General features: G+C 46.0%; 1 protein-coding gene and 1 long non-coding RNA gene across 2 annotated transcripts; both read right to left on the reverse strand.

The window, feature by feature from the left end:
- Positions 1–862: 862 nt before the first annotated feature.
- On the reverse strand, positions 863–26946 carry LOC146185156 (flavin-containing monooxygenase 5-like). Its single transcript, XM_084605482.1, has 3 exons — positions 26542–26946; positions 9257–9550; positions 863–2047 (listed from the first exon to the last, which is right to left on the reverse strand). The coding sequence occupies exons 1-3, from the start codon at positions 26878–26880 to the stop codon at positions 902–904; spliced, it is 1779 nt and encodes a 592-aa protein (XP_084461608.1). The 5' UTR covers positions 26881–26946; the 3' UTR covers positions 863–901.
- Positions 14353–19632, reverse strand: LOC146185157 (uncharacterized). Its single transcript, XR_014707967.1, has 3 exons — positions 19373–19632; positions 17176–17304; positions 14353–17068 (listed from the first exon to the last, which is right to left on the reverse strand). It is a non-coding gene; the product is annotated as an uncharacterized LOC146185157 (long non-coding RNA).

Here is a 26946-nt window from a genome sequence, read left to right on the forward strand (position 1 = left end):
TAAAAAGACGCACTGAAGACATTTTATGGAACATGCAATACAACACTATTTTATACCAAATTTCAATTTTAGCCCAAGTTAGACCACCCAAAACTATTCCAAAGAAGTGACATTTTAGTTTCACGTTACGTCCCCGGATTCGAACTTTTGCACAACATGAAACAAAAAGACCACTATGATGAATGTTGAAAAGCTTAGAAGGAGGCACGAAGACAAAATGCAGAAATCACATACCCTTATTTAGAAATTTTATTATCTGAAAGGCTGCGTTGGCAACGAATAAAATCAGTTCAATATTAGCGCAGGCTTTGACTGTTACGTTTTCATTCCCATTTCAAACCAAGTCTACAGCCAGCATGAGGTTTGAGGCGCAAACGCGTCCATTCGCTAATCATGATGAAGGAAACTACGTTTTTTTATCGTTTTGCTCGCATATGTGATGCATGTACAATATTAACCATGACAGGCTAAAATCAATCAGTGAAAAAAAGAAAGCTTGAAACGCGATCAATATTTCTTCGATATGGCGAGGTCAAGCATGTTTAACAATCAAAACAAGCTCTCCTGAAAGCAGACGCAAGCTCCACCTTCTTCTAGTATGCTTGCCGTTAACAAGAAATTCATTTATTGGAACAAGACGCATTTCATTGTTAAATAAGCAAATGAGAAAGAAGAACCTGGAATAAGATGAGTTTATACGACAAAATCTCGCTGACTAAATCTCGCTGCTATAATCGCAGCACTAAGCTCGAATGGGGGCGTGCTGACTTTCTCGTCGCTTTCCGGCGAAACTGCTGAGTTCAAGCCAAAACAAGCCCCCAAACATCACCCTTGTTTCCTCTTCATGAGCGCTTCTGCAGTGCATTAACCATAGACTTAACCATTAACCATATGGCGTCTCTCACGCTTTCATGCGGGAGAGGAGCAATAAATAGTTCCTCACACTGGGTTGCAGTGGCTGTGACTTTTTGTCCTGCACGGTGACGCTTAGGAAGCGAACCAGCTGAACGAAGAATGCAAGGCACCGGAGCAAAAGAAGCCTTAACACCTTCACTCTGAGCCCAGCCGCCAGAACAGACAGTGCCATAACAGCTACCTTTGGATCAACGACTGTTCTTCCTGACCCAAAAGCCTCCCATGGCTTGACCGTCGTCCAAGGCGGCCTCCTCGTCATAAGACCAAGTCTGTAGTTCTCCCAGAAGTCGAGTATCTGCTGTCGAGCACGGGGCCACGATCTGGGGCCGTGCAGGCGGTACTGATACGGTAGACAAGGCCCGAACACGCAGGCCCAGGCCAGCATTGGGTCGGTAAGAAGAAGCCGGCCCAAGCGCGGCTTGCAGCCCACTAGTTCAGCCACTTCATCCATGTAGTCGATCCAGTCCACTTGCCTCGCGTGCCTGCTACCAGAAATGTATCGCTCGCGAACTCGACGTTCCTTAATGTCCGCATCCTCCTCCATAGCCTCGACTGGTGGCAAGTCATACCGCCCCACGAACACCCCCGCAGCCCATCGACTCTGCAGTTCGGAAATAGGAAACAGGCTACCTTCCGGCTGTACTGCTCCTATGAAGGCCAGCGTGCCCTTCTCCATGCGTGACGGGAAAACGTACTTGTATAGGCGCACGCGGTTGTCTCGGACAGGCAGCACGGAGTAATCGATGAAAGGAAAGTGGGCCCTGTAGCCGGTGGCCAGAATCACAACGTCGACCACCACAGCCACCTTCGGGTCGTCCTCAAAGATAACCCCATCTTCGGTGAAAGAGCGTACATCACCCTTGACGACGACCGTTCCGCTAAGGATCTTGGAGGGCAACAAGTCACTGATGGTGGCGTGTTGGCTGTGGATGCGATGCTGACAGTCGAGGTTGTAGCGGGAGTGGTCAAAGCGCTTGTTGGCATCTCGTTCGCACACGCTGCACACCAGCGAGTAGGGCAGCCGATGGAAGAACCAGTTCCACGAGCGCCGCACGTTGGCAACGTCGAATGGCTCGCCCCGCGAGCCTACACGAGGAATGGTCCAGCAGCCTCGTCTCGTGCTCACGTAAACCTGCAGAGGCCCAGTTGAACATAGTACACAGCTGAACACAGAACACAGCACCACACGTTCACGTACACTCTACAGCCGTGCTAGAGATACCTCTGAGGAACATTTATGATGGTAAAGAATCAAGAATTCGCCATAGGTGACTAGCGACTCTCCGAGCTGGAGGCAAACCAATTTTGCTATCTTTGTATGGGTGTAAACCCAGGGAACAAGGAACCCGCGCAAAGATTGCAAGAAACATCGCGCATGCATTGCCTCTGTATCTTTCAGAATTCTTTTAGCGGTATTACTGACACATTGAATTGTGCGCAGTTCAGATTCTCTCATTAGTGAAAGAATCTAAGAAGTTATAAGAAATTAAATTATAAGAAACAACTAAGAAATTATAAGCTATTGTAATAGGGCGTTTATTGAAGCTCAGATGGAGAGCTGTGAGGACAGGACCTTGCAACGGCGAGCCCAGCGTACTTCGTCTTCGTCGCACAACGCACAGGTGCATGTCGATGGCGATGACTATCACAGTACATTTTCCCCCCGGGTAAAAAAAGGAGCCATCCTGGCGACTTATGGCGCGGAAAGCACAGCGGGGTCATAGAATGGCTTCAATCGGTTCACGTGAACTGTTTCACGACCACGGCGACGCAAGTCCGCAGAGGGCGTGACGGGCTCAACTACGTAGTTGACTGCAGATGTTTGCTGGAGGACCCTATATGGCCCGTGGTAGCGAGCAAGAAACTTCTTTGAAAGGCCAGGGGTTGTGGAGGGCACCCAGAGCCACACCAGGGAGTTCGGGAGATATGACGAAGATTCGCCGGTATCACGGAGGTATTTTTGTTGCCACTGACTTTCTGTTGTGAGAGAGCGGGCGAGCTGACGGCATTCTTCTGCGTACGTGACGGCATCGGATAGCGGGGAAGATTCGGAAACGTCAGGGCGGTAGGGAAAAAGTGTGTCCATAGTACAGGGTGGCTCGCGCCCGTAAAGGAGAAAGAATGGAGAGAATCCAGTAGTGGCCTGTGTCGCGGTGTTATATGCGTAAGTAACAAACGGTAGAACTTGGTCCCAATTGGAATGGTCGGTGTTCACGTACATAGCCAGCATGTCACCGAGAGTGCGGTTAAAACGTTCTGTCAGTCCATTCGTCTGAGGGTGGTACGAGGTAGCGGTGCGGTGTATGATGCGGCATTCTTTCAGGAGAGCCTCAAGAGCGTCTGATAAGAAAACGCGTCCGCGGTCACTGAGCAGTTCGCGAGGGGCACCATGGCGAAGAACCAGGTTTTTCAGAATAAAGGCAGCCACGTCGCGTGCGGAAGCAGAGGGCAATGATGATGTCTCAGTGTAGCGGGTTAGATGATCCACTGCCACGATAATCCAGCGGTTGCCAGCTGAAGTTGTAGGAAGGGGACCGTATAGATCTATGCCGACACGATCAAACGGACGGGCAGGACAGGGCAACGGCTGCAACGAAGCAGAGGACTTGAGAGGAGTTTTTCGGCGTTGGCAAGACTGGCAGGAGCGGACAAAATGGCGGACAAAGCGGTACATTCCACGCCAGAAGAAGCGTAGACGCAAGCGCGTGTAGGTTTTCAACACTCCGCCGTGGGCGCACTGGGGATCAGTATGGAAAGCAGCACAAATTTCGGCGCGGAGATGACGGGGGATGACTAAAAGCCACTTCCTTCCGTCGTGAAGATAATTGCGGCGATAGAGCAGCCCGTCACGAATTGAAAAATGGTGAGCTTGGCGGGCAAGCGCCCGAGACAGACGACGTGGAGAGTGACTTGAAAGAAAGTCCAGAAGTGTAGATATCCACGGGTCGCGCCGCTGTTCCGTGGCCATGTCAATAGTGGCAAGCGAAGACAAATCGTAGGCGCAGATCTCATCAGGCAACGAAGAGGGAGGCAGCGGTGAGCGCGAAAGAGCGTCCGCGTCAGTATGCTTGAGGCCTGAGCGATATATGACACGAATGTCATACTCTTGGAGGCGAAGAGCCCAGCGAGCAAGGCGGCCGGACGGGTCCTTGAGGGACGCCAGCCAGCACAGAGCGTGATGATCAGTGACCACATAAAATGGTCGGCCATAGACATACGGACGGAATTTGCCGATGGCCCAAATAATGGCCAAGCATTCTCTTTCCGTAACAGAATAATTGGACTCTGCCTTGGTCAAGGTGCGGCTTGCGTACGCCACCACATAGTCTCGGATACCAGGTTTGCGTTGGGTGAGAACGGCGCCTATCCCAATACCGCTAGCGTCAGTGTGAATCTCAGTTGGCGCATTCGGGTCGAAGTGGCGGAGGATGGGAGGCGAAACCAAAAGACGGCGTAAAGTGTTGAAGGCGTCATCACAAGCAGGTGTCCATGCGGAGAGGTCGGAGCTACCGGAGAGGAGCTGGATGAGAGGAGCAATAATAGAGGCGAAATTTAAGATGAAGCGGCGAAAGTAGGAGCATAGGCCAATGAAACTTCGTAGCTGCTTCAGTGATTTTGGGCGTGGGAATTCGGCAACTGCACGAAGTTTGCTGGGATCGGGAAGAATGCCATCCTTAGAAACGACATGACCTAGAATTGTTAGTCGGCGAACAGCAAAGCGGCACTTCTTCAGATTCAGTTGGAGGCCGGCGGTAGCGAGACAAGTGAGAACGTCCTTCAGTCGGAGCAGGTGGGATTGAAAATCGGTAGAAAAGACTACGATATCATCGAGATAGCAAAGACAGGTTCGCCACTTGAATCCACGAAGCACAGTGTCCATGAGGCGTTCAAATGTGGCCGGGGCGTTGCAAAGCCCAAAGGGCATGACGTTGAATTCATATAATCCATCTGGTGTGATGAAGGCAGTTTTAGAGCGGTCAGCGTCAGCCATTGGCACCTGCCAGTAGCCAGATCGTAAATCCAACGAGGAGAAAAACTCGGCGCCCTGCAAGCAGTCTAGTGCGTCATCGATGCGTGGCAGAGGATAGACGTCCTTGCGCGTGATCTTGTTGAGCCGGCGGTAGTCGACACAAAACCGGAAGGAGCCATCTTTCTTAGGTACCAACACAACTGGAGACGCCCAGGGACTGTGGGATGGCCGAATGACACCCCGACGGAGCATGTCGTCTACATGATCAGCAATTACTTGGCGCTCCGAAGCCGACACGCGATAGGGGCGCTGGCGCAAAGGTGCAGTATTACCGGTGTCGATGGTGTGCTCTACGACAGACGTGCGGCCCAAGTCAGTTTGAGGAAAGTCGAATGAAGAAGCGAAGTTCTGCAAGAGGGCGACAAGTTGATCACGTTGCGCAAGTGGAAGATCAGCATCAATAGCATGTTGGAAAACGTCGGAGGGCGTCGAAGCGGTCGCAACATCGCAAGAGCACAGACTAGCGTCGAAGGAGGGGGTTGAGTCAGCAAGAGTGGTGATATGACTGGGATCAAGCTCTTCAAGACGTCCAATGCATTCGCCACGGAGCAGGACTGCTGGGCAAGAAAATGGGTTCGAGGCGTAAAGTGCACTCTTGCCGTCTTGAATTTCGAGAACAGCGAACGGAAAAAGGAGGCAGGGATGACGGGAGGTGGCTTCGGAAGGTGTAAAAATCGCAGTCAAAGGAGTTACCCACTCACAAGACAGTGGTACGAGGGCAGCAGAGAACGGAGGAATGTCGGTGTCATGGGCGACGAGAAGTTTTGCAGTGCGGGGAGGGGTATCACAAAAGGGGGCATCACAGAGGGGGGCGAAGGCAATTTGTGCACGAGCACAGTCAATAACGGCTTGATGAGTCGATAGAAAATCGTATCCGAGGATGATATCATGCGAGCAGTTCGGCAGAACAATAAACTCGATGGGGTACAAGACGTCTTGAATGAGCACACGGGCTGTGCAAGATGCGGAGGGGTGAATGTGCTGTGATGAGGCGGTGCGGAGCGAAAAGTCGGAAATCGGAGTGGTCACTTTGCGAATTCGACGGCAGAGCGCTTCACTAATGACGGAGACGGCTGCACCGGTATCGACGAGAGCGAGAACTGTGGCGCCTTCTACAGAAACTTTGATAACATTAGCGGGACGGCATGGAGGACTTGAGGAATTCGAAACAAGCGCAGTTCTTGCCCCCGGAACTGCGACTGTTAGTTTCCCTCAACGGTGCTGGTAGAACGTCGCAGCATTGGAGAAAGCGATCGGCGCCGAGGAGAATGTGATCGACGAGTGGTATAGGTTTGGCGATCTTGTGGGACAAATTGAGAACCGGGCGGAATCATTTGCGAGCGTGAGTCGGTATCGTACGGGTAAAATCGAATGTCAGGCTGTGAAGGTTGGAGGCGCTGGCGACAAAGGCGCGCAACATGGCCCGGCCGACCGCAGGCATAGCAAATCGGAAGGTTGTCCGTAGTACGCCAAGGTTTCATAGGATGTGGGCGGAATCTTGAGGGTGGGGCTTGAAACGAAGGCTCAGCATGCGGCGGTGAACGGTAGGCAGGGACCTGCACATAGGAGCCAGACGTGGGCGAAGGTGGTGGCCTAGCCGTTACTTGGGCATACGTGAGAGGTGCCGTCACAGGCGGCACCACGGGGTTGGACGGCAAGGCATCAGCGACGTGTTCTTGCACGACACGGCGTATAGCAGGGGCCAAAGATGGAGCCAGTTCAGGAACGAGGCGGCCCGAGTCTTGAAAATGGGGAAGGAGTGAGATTTGACGTGCGACCTCTTCACGAATAAAATCTTTGATCTTTTGATTCAGCGGGCTCCCTTCAGAAATTGGCGAACCACCCAGGGCTAATGCGGATACGCCTTCGTCGCACACACTGGAGCGGCGCCTAGAAGCGCGCCGCTTGCGGAGCTCGTCGTAGCTCTGGCAAAGCTTCACGAGTTCACTAACGCTGGTGGGATCTTTCGCTACCAGCATCTGGAAGGCGTCCTCAGAAATGCCCTCGAGGATGTAGCGGATTTTGTTTGCTTCCGGCATGGCCGGGTCGACTCGTTTGCAGAGATCAACGACGTCTTCTATGTAGCTGGTAAAGGTCTCATCAGCGCGCTGAACACGATCGTGTAAACGTTGTTCGGCACGAAGCTTACGCACTGCCGGGCGGCCGAACACTTCCGCGAAATTCTTTTTAAATGTCGACCAAGATGACAGGTCAGCCTCATGGTTGCGAAACCAGAGGTTCGCCACGTCCGTCAGATAGAATATGACGTTACTGAGCTTGTATGAGTCATCCCACTTGTTGTAGGTGCTTACTCTTTCATAGGATGACAGCCAGTCGTCGACATCTTGATCGGCCGTGCCGCTGAACAGGCAAGGGTCACGCTGGCGCACGACGCCAGCACACATGATCGTGGGTGGAACGGCCGGCAGCGTCGAAGTGTCTTGCATGGCGGTCGTAGAGGGTAGTGTACGGCTTCGCAGTTCCAGTTTGGGTGGGATCGTTTCCGGCACCTCCGCCAATTGTAATAGGGCGTTTATTGAAGCTCAGATGGAGAGCTGTGAGGACAGGACCTTGCAACGGCGAGCCCAGCGTACTTCGTCTTCGTCGCACAACGCACAGGTGCATGTCGATGGCGATGACTATCACAGTACAGCTATGAAGGACTCGCAACTGGAGATCGAGACTATCTGACTCCACCCCAAGAGCCTAAGTTATGGCGACGGTTATCTTATCACAACTGCATGCACCAGAAGTTCAATTTTTCGCAACGCAATGATCATGCTGGTATCATGCGTGGACAATAAGTAGACATTTTCAAAAAATGCACGCTACTAGTTTCGAGTCAAGAACGCGCGTCACATCGCCACTCGCAACTGCAAAATGAATGTATATCAACTAGCTAAATTTTCTGCTTTGTTGCATATGTGTGTAATGGTGACTACGTTAGGCAGATTAAATGTAGAAAATAGAATCTATTGCAATTAACAAAACAATGATATTGGTCGGAAATATTGCAATAATTAAAGTTAAACTGGACCTCAACTGGTAGAAAGTACATCGCTGCATCGGTAAATATTTGATACTCACTCTCAGTGCTTGTCAAAAAGAGCGTGGCTTTTATATATATAACTTTTTTTTCAAGTGAACTTACATATAAGAGACATCTATTGTATTAGGGCTTTTCCAGTCTTTCTCGCGAGTGCAAAAGTATAAAGCGAGACGCATTTAACACAGCTTTATCGTATGGATGCCGCACTAAAGATTTACACTGGTACGGAAGATCACGACTGCCTCGTAGGATTCTGGCCAATTTTTAATCGACGTCTACAATCCTGGACCCCGACTTGAAGCTCCGACTTCACCCGGTTTATATACCATGACGTGAAGCAACTTTACTGTGTCAATTGTGGCTAAGTGTTGCATTCATAAGCTACTGCTTCTTTGTTATCGGCATCGCCGATAACCTTGCCCGCGAAATCTGCGCAGTGAGGAAAATATTACACATATACTTTGCGAACGTCTCAAACACAGTGCCGAAACTCTATGTCAACACCTTGTACTGGAGAATCGACCCATAGCCGCTGACGGAGAGAAAGATTCTAGGTCAGTGGCCGCGGTGATCAACTGGGGTGAAGGCATTCAGACTATACTCAGTTTGAGAGTGTCGGGTTTGCACGACATAAATTTCACTTTCAAGGGCACATTTCACTTACTGACCTCTATTGCAATCTTGCTCCTTTTCACCCTCGGCTTTTTATCCCGCCTTTCTTTCTAATTCTTCTTCTACTTACACAGTTTTCAGTTTTTCTTCAAATATACATACATTGCACATTAAGATATTTCGCAAAGCATAACGGCATAAAGGCGCTCAACTAACCCATTATTCGCACGTGATGTAGAGAGGCGTTTGAAAAAAAAAGCTGCTCTAGAAAAAACAGACAAGGATGATGGAAGCATCCCTGATGTTGTAAGCAGCTGTAAATAATAGCAGCTCCTCATTCAGCAGAAGCAATCGTTTAGTGCATGCTTTATTATTTTTACAGCGGTGACGAAGTACAAGTTCATGAGCACAGTGGGGCGGGATCTTATCCCAGCCACAGCGACCGTATTTCCACGGGGCCCAAATGAAAAACGACCCTGTTCCGTGTGATGCCAGCGCATGTCCATTTCCAAGTGCCCGAGATAAAATCCGCTGTTCTGCAGTGAGGATTATTTCATAGCCCTCTCTCTAAATATATGCGTTAAGCGGCACGCACTTCCAGTATTACGCGATTCGACGAGTTGTACAAATGGCAGCCCTCCCCCACTTACAGCGTCGGCGATGGCACTGAGCTCCACAGCGACGTCGCAGCCGGAGTTTCCGAGCCCTACTACTAAGACCTTGGCCCCCACGAATCCCATGGGCCGCTTGTACTCCCTGGTGTGCATCACGCGACCTCGGAACCGGTCCCACAGGCCCGGAAACTCGGGCGTGACAGGCGTGTGGTCGTAGCCCGTGCAGACCATGACCGCGTCGAAGGTTTCCTCGATGATTCTGTCCTCCTGGAGATCATGAACCACCAAATCCCAACGACCTGTCTCATTGTGGTCGCTTGTGGGGTCCAGCTGCACAGAGAATAACGTAAAGAATTCTAGTGGTCTTTTTCAAGTTCAAATCAGCGTATCCACGCAGGCATAATACTTCAATAACTTCTTACGCTCCAAATCATTTCCATCATTTACTGATTTCAGAGTAAGTACGAACGGTATCTGCTCAGTATGAAGCAGCCTCATATAAACTTGATCACTACTTTGCCCATAAGTCCCAAAATAAATCAATTGCAAGCATGTCATCACTCCGCTGTGAAAATAAAGCCGTGTTCTCATTGCAATGCTAGTCATTGTGTTTCCTTTTTTCTTCAATGTGGAAACGCGACTTTAACGGACAACCATATTTTTTCAATCCTACCGAAGTGTTAATATGTCCTATTTTTCGCAACTTGCCTCATTTAAGTGTGGCTGGCACCAAAAACTAGTGTAAACAACCCGATAACATTCACCCTGACTCTACAAGCCACTGCGGCCAGCGAATACAAGGAAGGCAACTGGCCTAAACGAGCCAGTGACACACCGGAAGTCAATTCGCTAAAATTAGCTGAACTCTAAACTTTTATCATGGGAATATGATGCATTTTTTTACATGTTGACAAAGAAGTGCTTCAGATATTGAGCGTTAAAGCGCAGTGACGACGTACACACGTCGTCACATGGATGAAAGAGTACTCTCGATTGTAAAATTAGGGGCCCAGCTTTGTGTTAAAAAGCTGCCATTCAGCAAAACGCGCTAATACATGAAAAATTGCCTTCACAGACAAAGGCACGCTGTCGTGTTTTACGTTAATCCGTCGGGCTTCAGCTTTACGCCAATCTGGAGCGCTTTGGCGAAACCGTTTGTGTCAGGTTATGCAATACGCAACAGCTAAATTAAGTAGTTTAAAACAGTTTGTTACCGTGCAAGAGCGACGTCATATTTTTTAACTACCACGCACGGTATGGGGAACCTGGAGTGCCTACGTGGCGCAGCAATTGTTCCGCAGCGCGCCTCAAAAATGCTGCTGTTAGCCGCTTGGTTAACGATAAATGAGCAAACATATTCAGCAGCATTATAGATATGCGTGTGACAGATAACGCCTTTGCCCAGGCGTTCTCCATGTAGCCCAAGTATCTGACACACGCCATGCAAAGCTTCGACAGAGTGTGCAATCCGATCCCTGAAAGCTCATGCAGATGGCTTAAAAGCGCCCTACGAAAGCGCCTCAAAAGTATTTGCTCTTCTCGCAAGGATATGTGTTACGGCGTGGCGATCGGCGCAGCAAACTTCATTGCAGCGTGCATATAGCTCGCGAGTATTAAGAGCACATGAAGCTAACATCAAAGTTTTATCTCACCGCAAAAAGGCATGCCTTACATCAATAGCCGCGTTTATTATGAATGGTCGGTAGCGCATCTCGATGAGACGATTCGCTATCGTTTACATGTGCCGCGTCAAGTCGGCGGCGCCGCTCAGCGTCACATTTGTCAGTTAGAGCGACACCGATCGCACTCTTCCGGTTGCGTGGAGGCGCCTCTTGTCAGTTTTGCGATACCTGCGTTATATTGCCTAAATATACCTGCGTCATGCATCCCCCCGCAGCATTTCGTTTATTCGCTTTTTATTATTATTATTTTAGCGGCATGGACTAATGTTCAAGTCGTAGATATACAACGCGGCCTACATGCGACAAATACAGAGTTGTCCTCGGATACGACAGCCTGCAGCGAAGCTCCCTTGCGTGCAACCGGACTTGCTACAGGTTAGACTGGCAACGAATTGATTTTAAAACAAGGGAAGAATACAGTGCAGGCTTGAACAAGCGTGTCCAGGGCGCTAGAACAATGTCCGGTGGTGCGAAAGCAGCTAAGTGTTAAAACAGTGCGTGCTTTAAAAAAAAAAAAAAAAAAAAAAAAAACATTTTCTCTTAGACCGACAGTTCACCGCTTCAGAGCCCTAGACAAGTGTGCCAGTGTCAAGTAATCAGCCGTTCATCGAAAAAAGCGCATCACACGGTAGCGTTCCGGTTGGCATACGCCAGCCGTAACGACAGGCGTGCCGGCTTATCGGGCGCGATTAGCCAGAGATCGCAAGTAATATCGGAGTAAGCTTGGCCGAAATTCGCAGCCATAAAGGCGGTTAAAAGCCCTGTGGAGGTCATGAGCCAACCGGAACGTTGCCGCCCGACTCACTTATTTTCTGTTGGATAACTTGAAAATGCGCTTGATTGTGCTGCCGTCTTGAATCGAGTAGCTGACCGATGTTAATCTCGCTTATGATTGCGATTAAGGCTGGTGTATCCTCACAAGACAAGAGGTCACGTCCAGCGCAGTCCCGCCCACTGACATCCTGCGTGCCATCTACCCGCCTGTATGCAGTCAGCGCGGGCCGGATTTTACCGGAAGCGAGCACTGGCGTACCATCGCGCTCTGTTTACATGCAATTGGCAATTCGACTTCCCTCTTTAAATCTACCCACATCTGGCAGATTAATGCAATGCACTTTCCTGGCGTATTTTGCCGGTTTACATGAGTACGATAAGCCAGAAAGTTAATGCGATGCGCTCTTGTCGCATCATATAAACGCGGCTAGTGGACATTACGGGCAGTTCACTGCACGAAGATTTACCGCTCTCTGTTCTAGAGCATGGTTTGTAAGAATCTGACGTTTCCTACTGTGCGAAATTTAGAGGGCCTCAGCCTGCCAGCCGGACCCAGTCAATGATTTTTTTTTTTGCCGTGCAGAAAAAAAAAAGAACAAAATGCAGATCCATGTTTGCCTTTTATTCTACTCTATTTAACTTTTATTTTGCCTAACATCCTAAGTATTAAGTAGGTAAGCATATTTTCCTATTTCCTTTATGCCTCTAACGCGTTTTTCTGAATAATATATTCCGGCCAGAGTAGTTTCAAGTATACAAAAAGCATTATTTGATCGAACTTTTTTCCCTTCCAAGCTGCCGAAAAACTAAATCGTACCCACAAATATGCTTAGTTTTTCCTTAGTTTCCGCTAAAAATGATAGCCGATCACTGCTGTGATATATTTTCCATCTCACGCTTTGTTAATTCTTACGATCGTATTACAAACTACGTTGTCACGTCCCTGATAACTGCTGTCGCTTCGGGACGCTAAACATATTGTAAAACAGTTCGCTAGGAAAACTTTTTCGCTCTATAAAATTTACCTGATACATGACCAACTTACCACTCCACAACATTTACTGCTTCCTTTCTCTTTCTCAGCAGTTTATGGTAGCAACGTGACCAAGTTCTATTTTCACCAACTGCAAAAACAATGTCTTCCTGCACAACAAAAGTGGTGAGCGAACATCATTGTTCTTCATTATGTAAACAGCACAAAAAAAAGGGGGACAAAGGGTATGGACACAGGACGAGCGCTAACTCGTGCAATATACAATATATAAGCAAAAATATGAAAACATGATCTTGGCCTGGTCAAGTGTCAGTGTTCACTATTCCGTGGCGTTAAGCAGAAACATTTGTTACTCGCTCACCGATGCGCACGCGGCACGAGGCCGCGGCGTTCGTGCACCGGACGGCGCTTGCTGCGTAGCCGAGACTCAAAATTATAAGGCTCCTTCCTTTCCCCAAAACCTAATTTAAACAAAAATTATGAAAAAAGCACGGATTGAAAAGCGGGTGTTAAAGAGGCTATCGCCGCAACACTCACAGATTTCGCTCTATCACTAGGTTTAGGTCATGCTCAAACCACCAGAAATGTTTTTCCCTAACTACGATTGAAACAGCAAAACAATGATACCTGCACCACCAACCCGACTCGTCCCCATCGCGGTAGTCTACCATCATTACCAAGCCCTCATGTGCAGAAGGATCACCAAAGACGCGCCCACACAGCATCGACTTCCCTGCGAACATGTCCTCCTGCCCCAGTCCAAAGCCTTGTGAGCCAGTCCCTACCCAGTAAACACCAACCCATCTATGAGACGGCTATAAACTGTCTTGCCAAGACAAGCAAGATGCCCGATAGATGTCTCAGTAGACCTCTGAGATGGCTACTAAACGTATATAATATGTCTCGACAAGATATGCAAGACATTGCCAGATGTCTTGATATATCTTGTAGTGATTTTGTAGCTCAGCTAATGCACCCACTTTTTTAGGCTACAAGACGTCTTGCAAGATATCTCCTAGAAATCTGGAAGACAAATAACTTACTAAACGTAAGTCAGTCTAGCAGATAGCTATAAGGCATCTTGCCCAAGATAAACAAGTCACCTTATAGACATCTGAAGTGGCACCCAAGACAGCTGATAGACATTTAAAAGATGCTTTGACAAGATATGAAAGATGTTTTTATATGTCTTGGTACTTCTTGTAGCTGCCTTCTAGCTCAGCTAATGCACCCACTTTTTTAAGCTGCAAGACGTCTTGCAAGTCATCATCTAGAGATCATTAAAATAGATTCTGAATGTCTAAAATGAGCTCTAGAATCTCCTGCAATGCTCTAAATTATTTATTCCCTGCTATTTCTCGCAAAACTGTCTGAAATGCTTATGTATTTGCAGGTTTTCAACACCACTGCCAGACAAAATATATAGTCTCATCAGATGCTACTACAACTAAAGCTGCATTGCCGTCACACACCCACAGTGCTCTTTCACACATTCAGTTATGATGCTAGCTAAACTGATGTACAATTGTAAATCATTAATTCTCATGCACTACAACTGTTGTCTAGTAATGAGAACTGTATGTTTTTATTACAAAGCGTGCCACATTTCACTGTTATTGGCCATCAGGTGCTCTTTAGAAAGTTTAGTAGTAACTGCACCCAATGCTAGAAAATGAGATGAGTAAACTACAGAACTCTTTAATTTCCTCAACATTATACATTGCAAATAGGCAACTTAAACAATCTCATGAATGTTAAAAGCAAGGAAAGCCACAAGCAACAGTATGCAAATGAAAAAATGTGGTTCTCTGAAGCCTAATATTGTACCAAGGAAGAAAACACTAGAAAGAGCCAACTCATGAACACATGACATGTAAAGAATGATGCACATTGTCATTCATTCTCACAGACATTAAAACTGCAAACAGTAAGTGAGAACTGTACATTCTTTGTTACAAAACATGCCACACTATACGGTGGACAGCCATGGTTGGGTGCTCTTTGGGAGATTCGGCAATAACTACAAAAGGTGCTAGGAAACAAAATGTGTAAATCATATATTTGATTTTTTTTCAACAATGCACTACGAAGTTACAAGCACAGAAACTAGACACTACAAGTGGTATGAAAATGACAAAATAATAATGCAGTTCTCTCCAAGCTTAAAATGATCTGTTTACAAAAGAATGACAACATCCATACTCCAAACAACAACAAGTGTACAAAACTGGTTGAGTGGTTGAACGAACTATCTGCATAATGTTTGTACAAAATAAAACAAAGCAACAAATTCGAATGAAAAAGCTTCAGTATACAGAAAAAGGCGCTTTCACAAAGGACCATCATCACGTGTTGCATTTCATACTATATGTGCATGCATGTCACCAACTGAATGCTGGTCATACATACATCTTGTAGAAACTGCACAAACACTTGAGCAATAGGCACGACATCAAATCCATTAAAAAATCTACACTGCAAAAAAAGAAGCCAAGACTGCTTCACTGCTGCTGTTCCAGTTAGCATGACTAGAATGCACTGAAAAAAAAATGCAATGGCTGCATGCCTGTCATAGTTACATTCTACTATCATAACTAAAAAGTATAAGGAAAAGGTAGCAGATAAGGGTCATACATCACTCTACAAGAAACACTAGAAGGCACCATAAGGAAAAAAAAAGGAAGGAGCAAAAGGTTTGCATCCCTGTCATTGTACATACCAACCACTATATTCCATATCAAAAGCTGTTTGCAGCACTACAAAAGATAAGGGCAGCATGAACCAGCCATGATGGCACCAACTGCCCTTACCTTTTGTAGTGCAGCAAACACCTTGGGAGGAGTACAGAAGGCACAGCAAAAAAAAAAAAAAAAGAGAGAATAAAATTCAGTGTTGCACACCGTGCTGCTCTTCACATTCTGCTGGTATAAAAAGAAGGAAGTTAACTGCTGAGATAGTTGGTTTTTCAGAAATAAAAGAGGTATTTAGCATAACACAGACACACACAAGAAAGAAGACACCACGTGTACTTACTACAACTGTTTATTTAGGGGAAAGCAGTTGATGCATAGCTTTCACTGCTGATGTGCACATGTATAAGGCAACAGGAAAACAGCACCAATCTTATCAAAGCAGGTATGAGAAATATCTGTTCAGCCTCAAAGAAAAGCTGGAGTGTCACTGACACAGCTCAAACCTGCTTAATGTATAGATGGTATCCTATGCTCCCTGAAAGCTTGCTCAGCTAAGCCATCACATAAGCTACGAAAGCAAACAGGTCGGCTGTCAGAAGAAACATGGCCAGCATTTCGTAAAGTGCACCACCGTCTATAAAATTCTACTGTCATGTAGAAAAATCTTATTTTGCACAAGCAGGATTCTGCGTCAATGGCCAACTTAGGGAACATGCAAAAGACATTAACAATGAAGGTGAGCGCCTTCTCTTGCACCGTAGGGTTTGCACCAATTGTGAAAACTGTGGGTAACGGCTCATGAAACACTGGAAGCCCTTCATATAAAAAAGCAGGTTACAGCTGTGTCAGCAGCAAATTGGTTTTTCTTATGAGACTGAAGAAAAATTTCTCACGCATAGTTTGACAAAATGGTGCTGTTTCCATGTTGCCTTGTACCCGTGCGCATCACCTGAGTAGGCTATGCATATCGGCTGCTTTCCGCTGAACAATTGTAAGTGCTGATGGTGTCCTCTGTCTTGTGTGCGACTGTGTTACGCTAAATAGCCTGTTATTATGCATGGAGAAAAGGCATTGAAAAAAAAAACAAGGTCTGAATACCACTGCCAACATTCTGGCATGAAAGCATCGTAAAATGAGGGAGCTGGCATGGGTTGTGCATCTGTTATTCTGTACAACCCTAGAGGGCAGAGAAAATTGAAAAAAAAAAAAAAAAGAAAACTTCCGGGGCTATCAGATCCACTGCAGTCAGTTACAAATTAAGAATGAAGGGGCGAATATCCCTCAAAGGAGGCTTTTCTGCCAATCAGATCGTTCTCAACGCTGGTACCACTCCAGCCCTTGTCCACAGCTAACTAAGCTGGGCAGCTTTTTCTTTATCGGTACTGAACACCAGCTGCACTGCCTCTTTTTGTCACCTACTGCCATGAAAGGGGGAATTCCTTTGTGGCTCAATTGATTGGGAGGCTCCTCTCTGTCAATTGTTGGAGGCCTACCTTTGCAAAATTACAAAGCTTCAAACTTGAGTTGTAAATGAGCACAGAAGGTGCCTTGATCCCAGCTGCTTGCTATTGTGGCACTGTTCATGGTGGCTGTGCAGCGCCTTTAGATGTGGACTTGGTCTTTGTCACAAGGCAAACACCAACCACTCTTTTGTGACGTCGGCAAAACTAAGTTTCATTGGTGTTGAAGGCTTTCCATGTCACACCTGCCAGGATTAAAATCAAAAGCACGATTTAGATATATGAGCTCCCAAACAGAAGGAAAAAGTCCCACTGTTGGCAACTCTAAGTTTTTGGCACAGTCAAACCATACCTGTGTATTCAGTCAGTAGCCCGCGACTGCCCAGTGAGATGTCAGTCCTGTGGCCCTCATTGCTAAGTTGTGTTTGCAGCACAGACAGGAAAAGGGTAGTTGCTAGGCAGCCGTGGAGGTGGTGGCAACCTGCAAGGTGTTCCAATGCTCTAAAGATTTCTTGTAAAGTTTAATAAAGCAAATCACTGACTACAAAACAGGATAAGAATTTAACCTCAAAATATGTCACATAAGGTTGAGAGTACTGAGTACACAATAGAAATATGTTTAACCAAGACACGCACTAGCAGCACAAAATAGTGCTGAGTATAATATATGTATATTAATAACTCCTTGATGGCCTCGAAGGCTAAAACATTTTCTTGTCTTCACCAACAGACACACCTGAAGAGAACCACCATTTTCCTGATTTATACATTTCTTTCTTTTTATTGAGAGTCACTTTCTATGCTGGGTAAGGTTCCTGCCTCTGAGTTTGCTAAGTGTTTCATTCGACATATGTAGAGAAGAAATAAATCTATGTATCATGTATCTATGTATGGATGCATTACCTATGTATGTATATATGCATGTATATATGTAGGTACCTATGTATGTATGCATCACCAGTTTTTCCTAGAACAAATGAAAGCAATATTTTAGACAGTGAGCATGCACCCAGAGCAAAAAAAAAAGAATGCATAGCTCACTTGCTTGAGCTGTTGGGTAAGTGTTTTGTTTACATGAAAATTCGCGCAGACACAAAATAACAAGAGCACCAAACACAGACACAACAGCACAATGTGAAAAAGAGCATTAAATTCTAAATTCTAAAGTTAATTCTAAGTTAATTAATTCTAAAGTTAAAGCCCAGCTACTTTGGTCATCTGATGAGAAGAGAGGAGTCGCTGGAGAAAGATTTGATGCTGGAAAAGGTTGAGGGTCGCCGGAGAAGGGGTAGGCAGCGAACGCGATGGTTAGATGGCATCCTCGAGGCACTGCAGAGGAAGTTATGTGATGTTAGGAAGATAGTGAGAGACCGAAAAGCGTGGCGTGACATGGTCCATAGGGTCACGAAGAGTCGGACACGAGTGAACGACTGAACTGAACTGAAATTAAATGAAGGTATTTCACCTTTGATGCCAAACACCTTCACTTCGGGAGGAGTCCATATGCTATCAAAAGGTTTGCGTGGAGTCACAGCTTTGTTGTTGAGGACAGCCAGAAAGCATACACTGAACCCATTTATAACATGGCTACATTCTATACGCCTTAAAAGTAAGTTATGATTCAGTACTCTCTTTTCTTTTCCCAGTTCTGGATAGGAAGAGTCTATTGGCCCTGAAGCAAGAAAACAAATGAAATTGATATGTTTTTGTGTATTATAATAGGCCTTTCGTTATATGAGGTCCGTCCGAAAGATTTGCTTTCGATTTCTTTCTGTACCCATTCAACTGAAGCTTAATTTCTTAAAACATTTCCGCCAATAAAAAAAAAAAAAATCCTGAGGACCAAAGCAAATAGAGCACCAGCACATCACACAGCATGCAGTTCAGGAACTTAAAAAGAACTAAATTGTGCTTTCTGACTATATGAAAATGTAAAATCACTAAATCATGGCAATGTAATGGCTGACTGTAAACATTTTATGAACTATTAAAATTAAATCACTGCAGAATGTTTGTACGCCGTTCCTATCTCGCTATGTGTTTAAACTTGTGCCTGTGAACAGGCTGAGAGTATTTTGCTAGCAGTTGGGAGAGTCGCTGTGGCCAGAATGCACCTTACCCTCCCCTCTAAGGCGGCTTATTGAGATCGTTCTCTTTCTTTTTCGCAACCGCGGCATAACTTAGCGCGTATAGAGCTCTGCAGGCTGACAAACAATGCACGGCTTCCACTCGACGGTGCGTATTTTCTGTATCTTGCTGCAGAGTGAAGGCCACACTAAGCATGCAGACTTTCGTGCTCAGTTGTGTTTCCTGGGAAAGTGTTTACAAGCGAAAAACCTTCCTGCATGCACAAAACTGTAGATGCGCCATAAAACACCGCCTTTCGTACTGACTAAACGGTCCGCGCGCGCTATCTTGCTCGCCCATACAGCCTGCGCCGGCAGATGCGAACAACGGTCCTTGCAGCATTTTTATCGGAAAAAGAAAACACTCAGTCACTTTACTGCTCCATTAAGTGACTCATTTAGAAGAAACAATTTCTTACTCACCCAGCGAAGCTTGCCTTGCAGCCAGAAGTAGCAGCCGCTGTGCGGGATACATTTTCAACGCAGTCACAAACCAACGGCCTAACGTGCAGACACGACTAGACACGACGAAAATTTGAAATGGCCAGCCGCCGAGCAGCGCATTGATACAATAACTTTAAAAACAATAGAAATCTGAAATATATTTCATAAAACAAGCTATACAAGTAAAATGTAACTGTTGCTTATGACGTATTTGTTTCAAAACGGTAAATACAACCTGCGTCTTGCGTAATTATTTTGGCGCACTATTTTCTATCTCGCTGTAAAAAGGAGGGGTGCGAAAAGGCCACGGCGCGCGAAGTTTGGGAATGGCGGATCGTGCATAGCTGGCGTTCCGTATTAACATCGGCGCAGCAAATCTTTCCTCTGTGCGAACTACTGGCTTTTATCACACACGGATACATCGCTAGCTTACTTTGTCGTTGTGAACACTCGGAGTTTGGAGTCTTCCGGCGGACTGGACTGCGCCCAGCGAGGTCGAACACAGTACGCGTGCGGCTATCGGCTGCAGAAATGAAGGTGTCAGCGGCTTTTGTACATTATGTTCAGATACCCATCGCCTAAACAGCATTTCTTGGTGCCATATTGGTCCTGCATGCTGGAAACAGCCCAAATTGCATGCTTAATTCAAAAGCGCAGGCACTTTGGATGCAGTATTTTGCAAGCTGAAAAATTGCTAGAACAAACCTTCGACAATTTATACTTAGAGTATGCAGAACAGTGTCGTCCAGTTAAATTGTGTACATATTGCACTATAGACGCATATGTGACCCTGAAACGTCTTGTTAGGAAGTATGGTAGACTTCTGAAGCAGAACTCTAGAAGACATCTGGCGTAAGCCGGCTAATAACTGTCTTGCGTAGCTGAGGACATAAAAATTCTTCACTAGACAGATTCCAGACATCTTGCCGATGATGTCTTCTAGACTAGCAACAAGCGACGTCTTGTAGATGTCTTTGATAACTCAAGATATATGTGACCAATATAGACATATCAAGACAGCTACAAGATATTCTGTGCTCAGTGGGTAGTGCGCACTCTCGCCAGCCAGCGGACGAACGCGAGAGCTTTCTGCTATGACATCCTGTGTCGCCGAAGCCAGAAAGTGCCGCATAGAGCTATCAAACAAAAACGAAGACCCGCAACGGCTGAAAGCCCTTCGCGAGGCAGGGTCGTGGACGCTTTTTTCACAATAGCTTACGTAAGCTGATAATCTCGCTCACTTATTCATCGCGACTGCAGAAGCTGTCAAGGCTAAAATAATTCATCCTAATGCTGCGGTGAATGGTCAGGGAAGGCGACTGCGGCGGAAAATTGCGGTCCTAATGAGCCCGCGTCTCCTATAAAAAGAGCATGAGCTGTGTGCGTCCCCGGCCTTGTGTCGCGTTCCATTGTCTCAACAATTGCCGCTAAGGAACCAATGGCGCAAGTGGCGCTTCTCGACCGCCACCACGAAGATGAAGGCTGGAATCGACGTAGTCTCGGCGAGAAATGACCGGTTTTAGCGCTAGGAGATTTGCACCGATCTTCGCTTCCCATAGTCTGATGTATATCCAGAAGAATACGCGTGTGCCTGGATAAAGAATTCATTACTCAAGACCCCACTTGAGAAGCCGACGCGTCAACACCTTTGCTTACTACAAAACAAAAATAATACCGGCACAGGCAAAAAAAAGTAAAGGTCGCTCTAGGGCGAGTAATGTCTCCGTCAGCACAAATGCGAGTTGCCTTAATATTGGACGCTCAACAAAACCTTTAAAGACGACGTCTGTTCGTAATTAATGCTCACAACAAAATATAAGCAGTATATTCTCTATAAGATTAAAAGTAAATTAAAGGGAATGCCCTAGTCGTCGAACAACATTCTTAAACAGTGCTAAAAATACGGTAATAGTCATGAATACAGACAAACGAATGCAAAATCGTCAGTGAAACATTACGGGACGCGTGTCCAGAGTAACAAAAAGTATCGAGCGTTGGGTCAAATCAGAATCTCATGAATCTGGTTGCGGGCTGAAAAAGGAGATCCCCTCGTACTTGAGAATATTTCAGGCGACTGGCTCACGTTGAAGGAATCAAATAGAATTTTTTTTTTCTGTCACACCTTATTCCAGTAAATGTATGCTGCAGTCAGTGTGCGCTCTTTTTTCACTGATGATTACACGGACACCCGTTAGTACTGCAAGGGGTATTGCTTAACAAAGGGCTAAAACCAGTCAGCTCCTCAAGTATACTCACATGCGTTTCTCATCGAATGCATTGAATATCTGTTTTTAACAATGGCTACAAGGAATGTCAAAAGAGGGCAGCTTTCGAAATAATGCTGCGTTTTCTCTTTTTAGTAGGCTGCATAGTCAATCATCTCTTTTGAATGTTTTATTACTGCCCTAATTCCTTGAACATTATAAATAAAATAAATAAACAAATATGCAGTTCCACCGGCCTGCAGTTAAAAGGGTTCTTGAAAAATGGAGAAGCTGGCGAAGTAGGAAGAATTGTCGCTATTTGCGCAGGGTTACGCAAGATGCGTGTGGCTTAACCGTGCAAAAAGGATTGTCTCGTGCTTACGTGGTTACGCAAGTTGGCGATGCTGAAACGCTTTTGAAAAATTAACGCGTGTCGATGTGCCGTACAGTGAGCCCGCAGTCACCACCATCTAACGCTGAACTTTCCAGGGAATAAAAAGGCGGCAGAACGCTAAGCGACAATCCATGCACGCTCGAAGAACTTTGTCCTGAAATGTTTCAAAGCGAAAAGGCCTCGTATACACACTCGCATAACAGAAACACCTTTTAATGAGGATCTCATCCAAGACAATAAAAATAAAACAACAACTCTGAAGCATCTCCAATTCGAAATTTTGGAAAAGGAGACCATACATGATGTGAAGGTTCACCTCGAACTCCAAGTTTATGATGCACTTTACCCCGGGCAAAGAAAAAGTATACAATAAAGTAAAAAAAGAGAGTTATTTCACAGACAACCAACGACTCGACTGCTGCCACACTGTAGTAATACAAGGTGCTGACGTAATACTGTGTATAGACAAACACCACGTTTACAAACAAAGGGGACGCTAGCGGACGCCGCAGCAGATCAGGGGTAAACGGCATGCAGGCTTTGCTCTCATAGAAATAAATGAAAGCGAAAGAGTTTTCAAAGCAGCCGCCTAATTAAACAGTGCACCCATAGTCGTCCCTTGGTGAAGAGAAAACACGACATACATCCTAGAACAGATTTTGAAAGTACAAAACATCACTTCGAAGGAGCAGCATATTTAAGACACCTCGAAATGTATAACGGTACAAGTCAGGAAAGCAACCCATAGAAATAGATGTAAGCAAAGCTTATCTGAATATTGTTCCGCAGAGCGCTAGTCAATGTGGCCAGTCATTAAACTTTGGTGAGTACATTGAGACCAAGTATATTACGTCATTTTGACGGCAAACTATATTTTTAGCGCCCCAACTTTCTATACCGCTGCGTTCTTTTCTGCCGGGTATTTTTTTTTTTTTTCTAAATGCGAATACTGTTCTTGTAGACTGACGTACAGCCGCATGAACTAAATTTACTCATTAATACTATCGTTCCAACTGTATATCATACACAACCTATTGCCTTAAAAATGCAATTCTTAAATGCCGCGGCAAACCACTGACCGGGAACCGCACACTGCATACCAGGCGACGGCGCAGACAATGCCCACGCTTCCCTACGACTCCCTCAACCACGACAGCCGCCTGTACGCAAACATGGTGTTACTGTGCATACTGTTCTTTTAACGCTTATCACGCTGTCAGCGAAGAGTCTTCCACGTAAACCTTTACATGGTTTCCACGTCAGCGTTCAGGGGATGCAGCATGCGAGGCAGTGTGCCGAACTACACGTGCAGCTTTCGCGATTCGGGGGAGCGATCAGTGCATAGTGAAAATTTTTTGAGTATGTCCTCTTCACGGGACAGATATATGCGGGCCTTATAAAAATATATTGCATTCAAAATGGTATCATATGCTCTTAGTGTTCTTCAGATGCACTCCAAATTTTAATTACTGCCTACCCCAGTTAGTGCTCTGCAAAACGAGAAAACATATCAAAGTGTTGTAGCTGTTAATGCTCCTATTCGTGTAAAAAAAGCATGCGGATACAAAGACGATGATAAAGCCGACTTCTTTCAATATCATTCAGCGCAGTGCAACAAAATAATCACCATGGTAATTATTTTAAGAAATATGGTTTTGAGCAAAAGGAAGTCGCACTAACTGCTCCAAGGGAGCGGAAAGAAGAAATAGAGACTCCATAATGTAAGGTATGGGGGAAATTTCGACAGCCTGACGTGCACTGACATAGCGCATTACACGTGGTCCCTCCACGGTGCTTAAGTGGTTCGGCCGCTAGTCTACCGAGCCCCAAGACATGAGTTCAAACACCGATAGCGATGACCACGCTTCAATGGAGCCGAAACAAGAAGCGCCACCGTAGGCTCTGTTATGTCAACGTGCGCTAAAGATCCCCAGGTGCTCAAAGATAATCGGGGACCCTCCGTACCGCTTGCGAAGAGAAAAGTCTCGCATGGACTTGTCGGCGAAAAAAAAAAAAAAGAAAAGAACCGACAAATCCAACAACGAAATACAAGTTGAGCGTAACAAGCACACGGCCTAGCGTGGCGGCGACTCATTAGCAGCCGCAGCTCGGGGGTCATTGTCTCTCCAAGGAAAATGAGCGCGCACAGCGGAAGCAGCGCGAGACGCTCAAGGCTGCAGGCCTCCTAAGAATGCGAAGAGTCTAACTGGATATCCGCTACTCTTTACGTGATCACGTGGTGCAGTCAGACATATCTATGACCCCCGTCATAACGTCTTGCACTGAGGCGGAAAATATCTTACAAAAGATATTTAGGGAATGCCTGAAAACATATAGCCCGTCAGAGGTGTGAAACAAAAAACAAGAAAAATGTTATGCAGGAAAAAAAAAAAAACTTCGCAGTCGCTTAAGCTTTGCCTTTAGGGGTAGCCGTGATAGCACTTTTTCCTCCTTTTCTTCTTTTAGTCTTACGTTCGCTTATGTTGCTCTTTTCCCGCATATGTACTAATACAATGCATACGTCAAACACATCAAAACGCATTCTCTAGGCCCTCCTCTAACAGGCTTGGACCAATGAGTGACTTTGAACCGCAATGGCATGCTCTCTTGAAGTACTCCGGCTTACCACTCGTCTAAAGCTCTGTTGCTTTGCCTTTTCAGGTGGGTTTTGTGACGTTTCCTAAAACCTGTAAATAAGTCATGTAGATATAGCATATTTTCAGTGTGATATCATTTTCTAGAAAAACAAAAACGTTTGTGGTATATGTGTAGCGTGCTCTTTCGGCAGACAGAGGGTCCGGGTTCAATCACGAACACTTGATTTTGCACGCACCCTTTTTTATTGCTCTTAAATGTGACTTCTTGTGGGCCCTCTCCAGATTTGTTGACTTATTTTCAGAATTTGAAATCTCTATTTCCGACGTAATCTGGACGTCGCCTCACCAGATTTCCTGTGGCACGCGCGAGCTACTAAAGGAAGAAGCCTTCACCAGTGCTAGAACTACCGAAAACAGTGCAGCCATTGGAACTGCCGACACCTGTATTTGAAAACAAACTTGTGAGGGGTCCTTCTGCAAATATTTTAATGCGACAGCGATAAAGATTCCGAGTCGTACAAAAGCCGTCGTCAGCGGCTTTGGGCAGCAGAAAATGCTTGACAGTCGACAAGGTAATGGCGCCACAAACATACGACCTAGCGAGGGAATTTTGAACATCTCACAGCACTCGTTAAACGAACGTCATGCATGGAATAAAAAGCACTAAAACGCGACATGCAATGTGAAGCAAAGGTCACCTCAATTCTGAAATTATTCACATTCATGGAGAAACAATTTTCGTTCAAAGAGAATTTTCAGTAGCATAGGACGGAATTTTAATCGGCCCTGGATTGCGTTATGATTCAGACACGCAACCGAGAAGTCCCCACGAGAGGCGAGCTTGGGCATGGGAAAAAATGGGAATTTATATGCATGTCGGGTGCTCTTTCACGAGAAGGGGAATTTCACAACTATATGCTAATGCTTGTGAGTGTGTCTAATTAGAGAATCCCGCAGGCCCCTATCGCGTCATGCCCTTCAGGTGGAGCTTACGTAGCCACTTTATCTTTTTCTGTTAATGAACAAAACACTTTGTTCTTTGTTATTCAGCAGGTTCTGTTATAGCAGGTGCTGCTTGCTAATGCGAAATATTCTCAAGGTACTACGTTTATGGACGCATTGGCAGAAATGAACTAATATACCAATCGGTAGAAATATTTTGCTTGTGAGGTTTGTCCTGCGCACACAGCGAGTAATAAAGACTTCCCTATACAGCCAACAGGGTGTTTTTGCGAATACAAATAGCAAAAACGGTAAGCCTACCGAATAAGTATAGACGAATATATTTATCGTACTGGTGCAGTTGTACTAATGTTAAAGTTTGCGTTCAAAATATGTTTACCATAATCTGTCCGAAATTTTCGGTTATGTTACGTTGCAGTATTGCGGCTTTGCATGACACAGCATGCAGCACACTGTTTTTCGATAGCTGCATCTCATTTGCCATCATGCCTGCTGAATGTTAATTGCATTTGAACTAATAAATGGCCAAGCTTATCAACTTTGACTGTGTAATTTGGAGTCAGGAGCGATTGCATGAGCAAACCAGTTGTACGTAGTAGCAAACAGCACAGATTGCGAGAGCCTCGGAAAATGAATTTACTTCATTGTCATCCACCAATTTTCGTTTCATTTATTCAATTTTCAGGCAGTGCAATATTTCCAGCGAGGCAACACTAAAGGAGACTACTAGGTCTTGACTTCGCCACCCCGATCAATTGCCAAATTGCCCAACTAACTGTACTTCTAAATAAACCATCCCAGCCATTGTCTTCGGTGCAGACGCTCTTTACACCAAGTTGGTGCAAAGCACGTCTGTACCGAATACCCTCTAAATACAGACACTGCGGAGTAATCCCTCACAAGCGACCAAGCAAGGGAAGCATATAAAGGCAGAAGTTTGCTACTGCTGAAGGTGCCCTCTTTAAGCCCACTCCGGCTTTGCACGCTTACCTTGAGAACAGAATGGCAACAACGGACGTGGCTTCGCAGGCCGAAGGCGTCGGCGTAGTCGTTCAAGTAGCGTGACACCAGGCTGTGGTGCATGTAGTTTGGGTACTGAGAGGGTGGCGGAAAGTCGCTGAAAGCAGACAGCTCTTTGCTCGTGTTGGTCGTGGTGGAGAACATGATGGAGGCGACGCCGTCGACATTGTGTTCGCGGTACGTCCACAGGCCGCCGAGGTCCTCAGTCTTCTCGAAGCACACCGCGTCCAGGCCTTCTTCGAGGCAAGCCTTGAGTGCAGTCAGGCCACTCGCGCCGGCACCGATCACCGCCACTCGAGTCATGCTCATCAGAACTGTGGACTATGGATGTTTAGGTCCAAAGGAAATCAAAGCCATGAAACTGTTTTTACGAAA

Source organism: Amblyomma maculatum, chromosome 6, assembly GCF_055883805.1.
Source record: "Amblyomma maculatum isolate TAMU_Amacu chromosome 6, ASM5588380v1, whole genome shotgun sequence".
Classification (NCBI taxonomy): Eukaryota; Metazoa; Arthropoda; class Arachnida; order Ixodida; family Ixodidae; genus Amblyomma; species Amblyomma maculatum.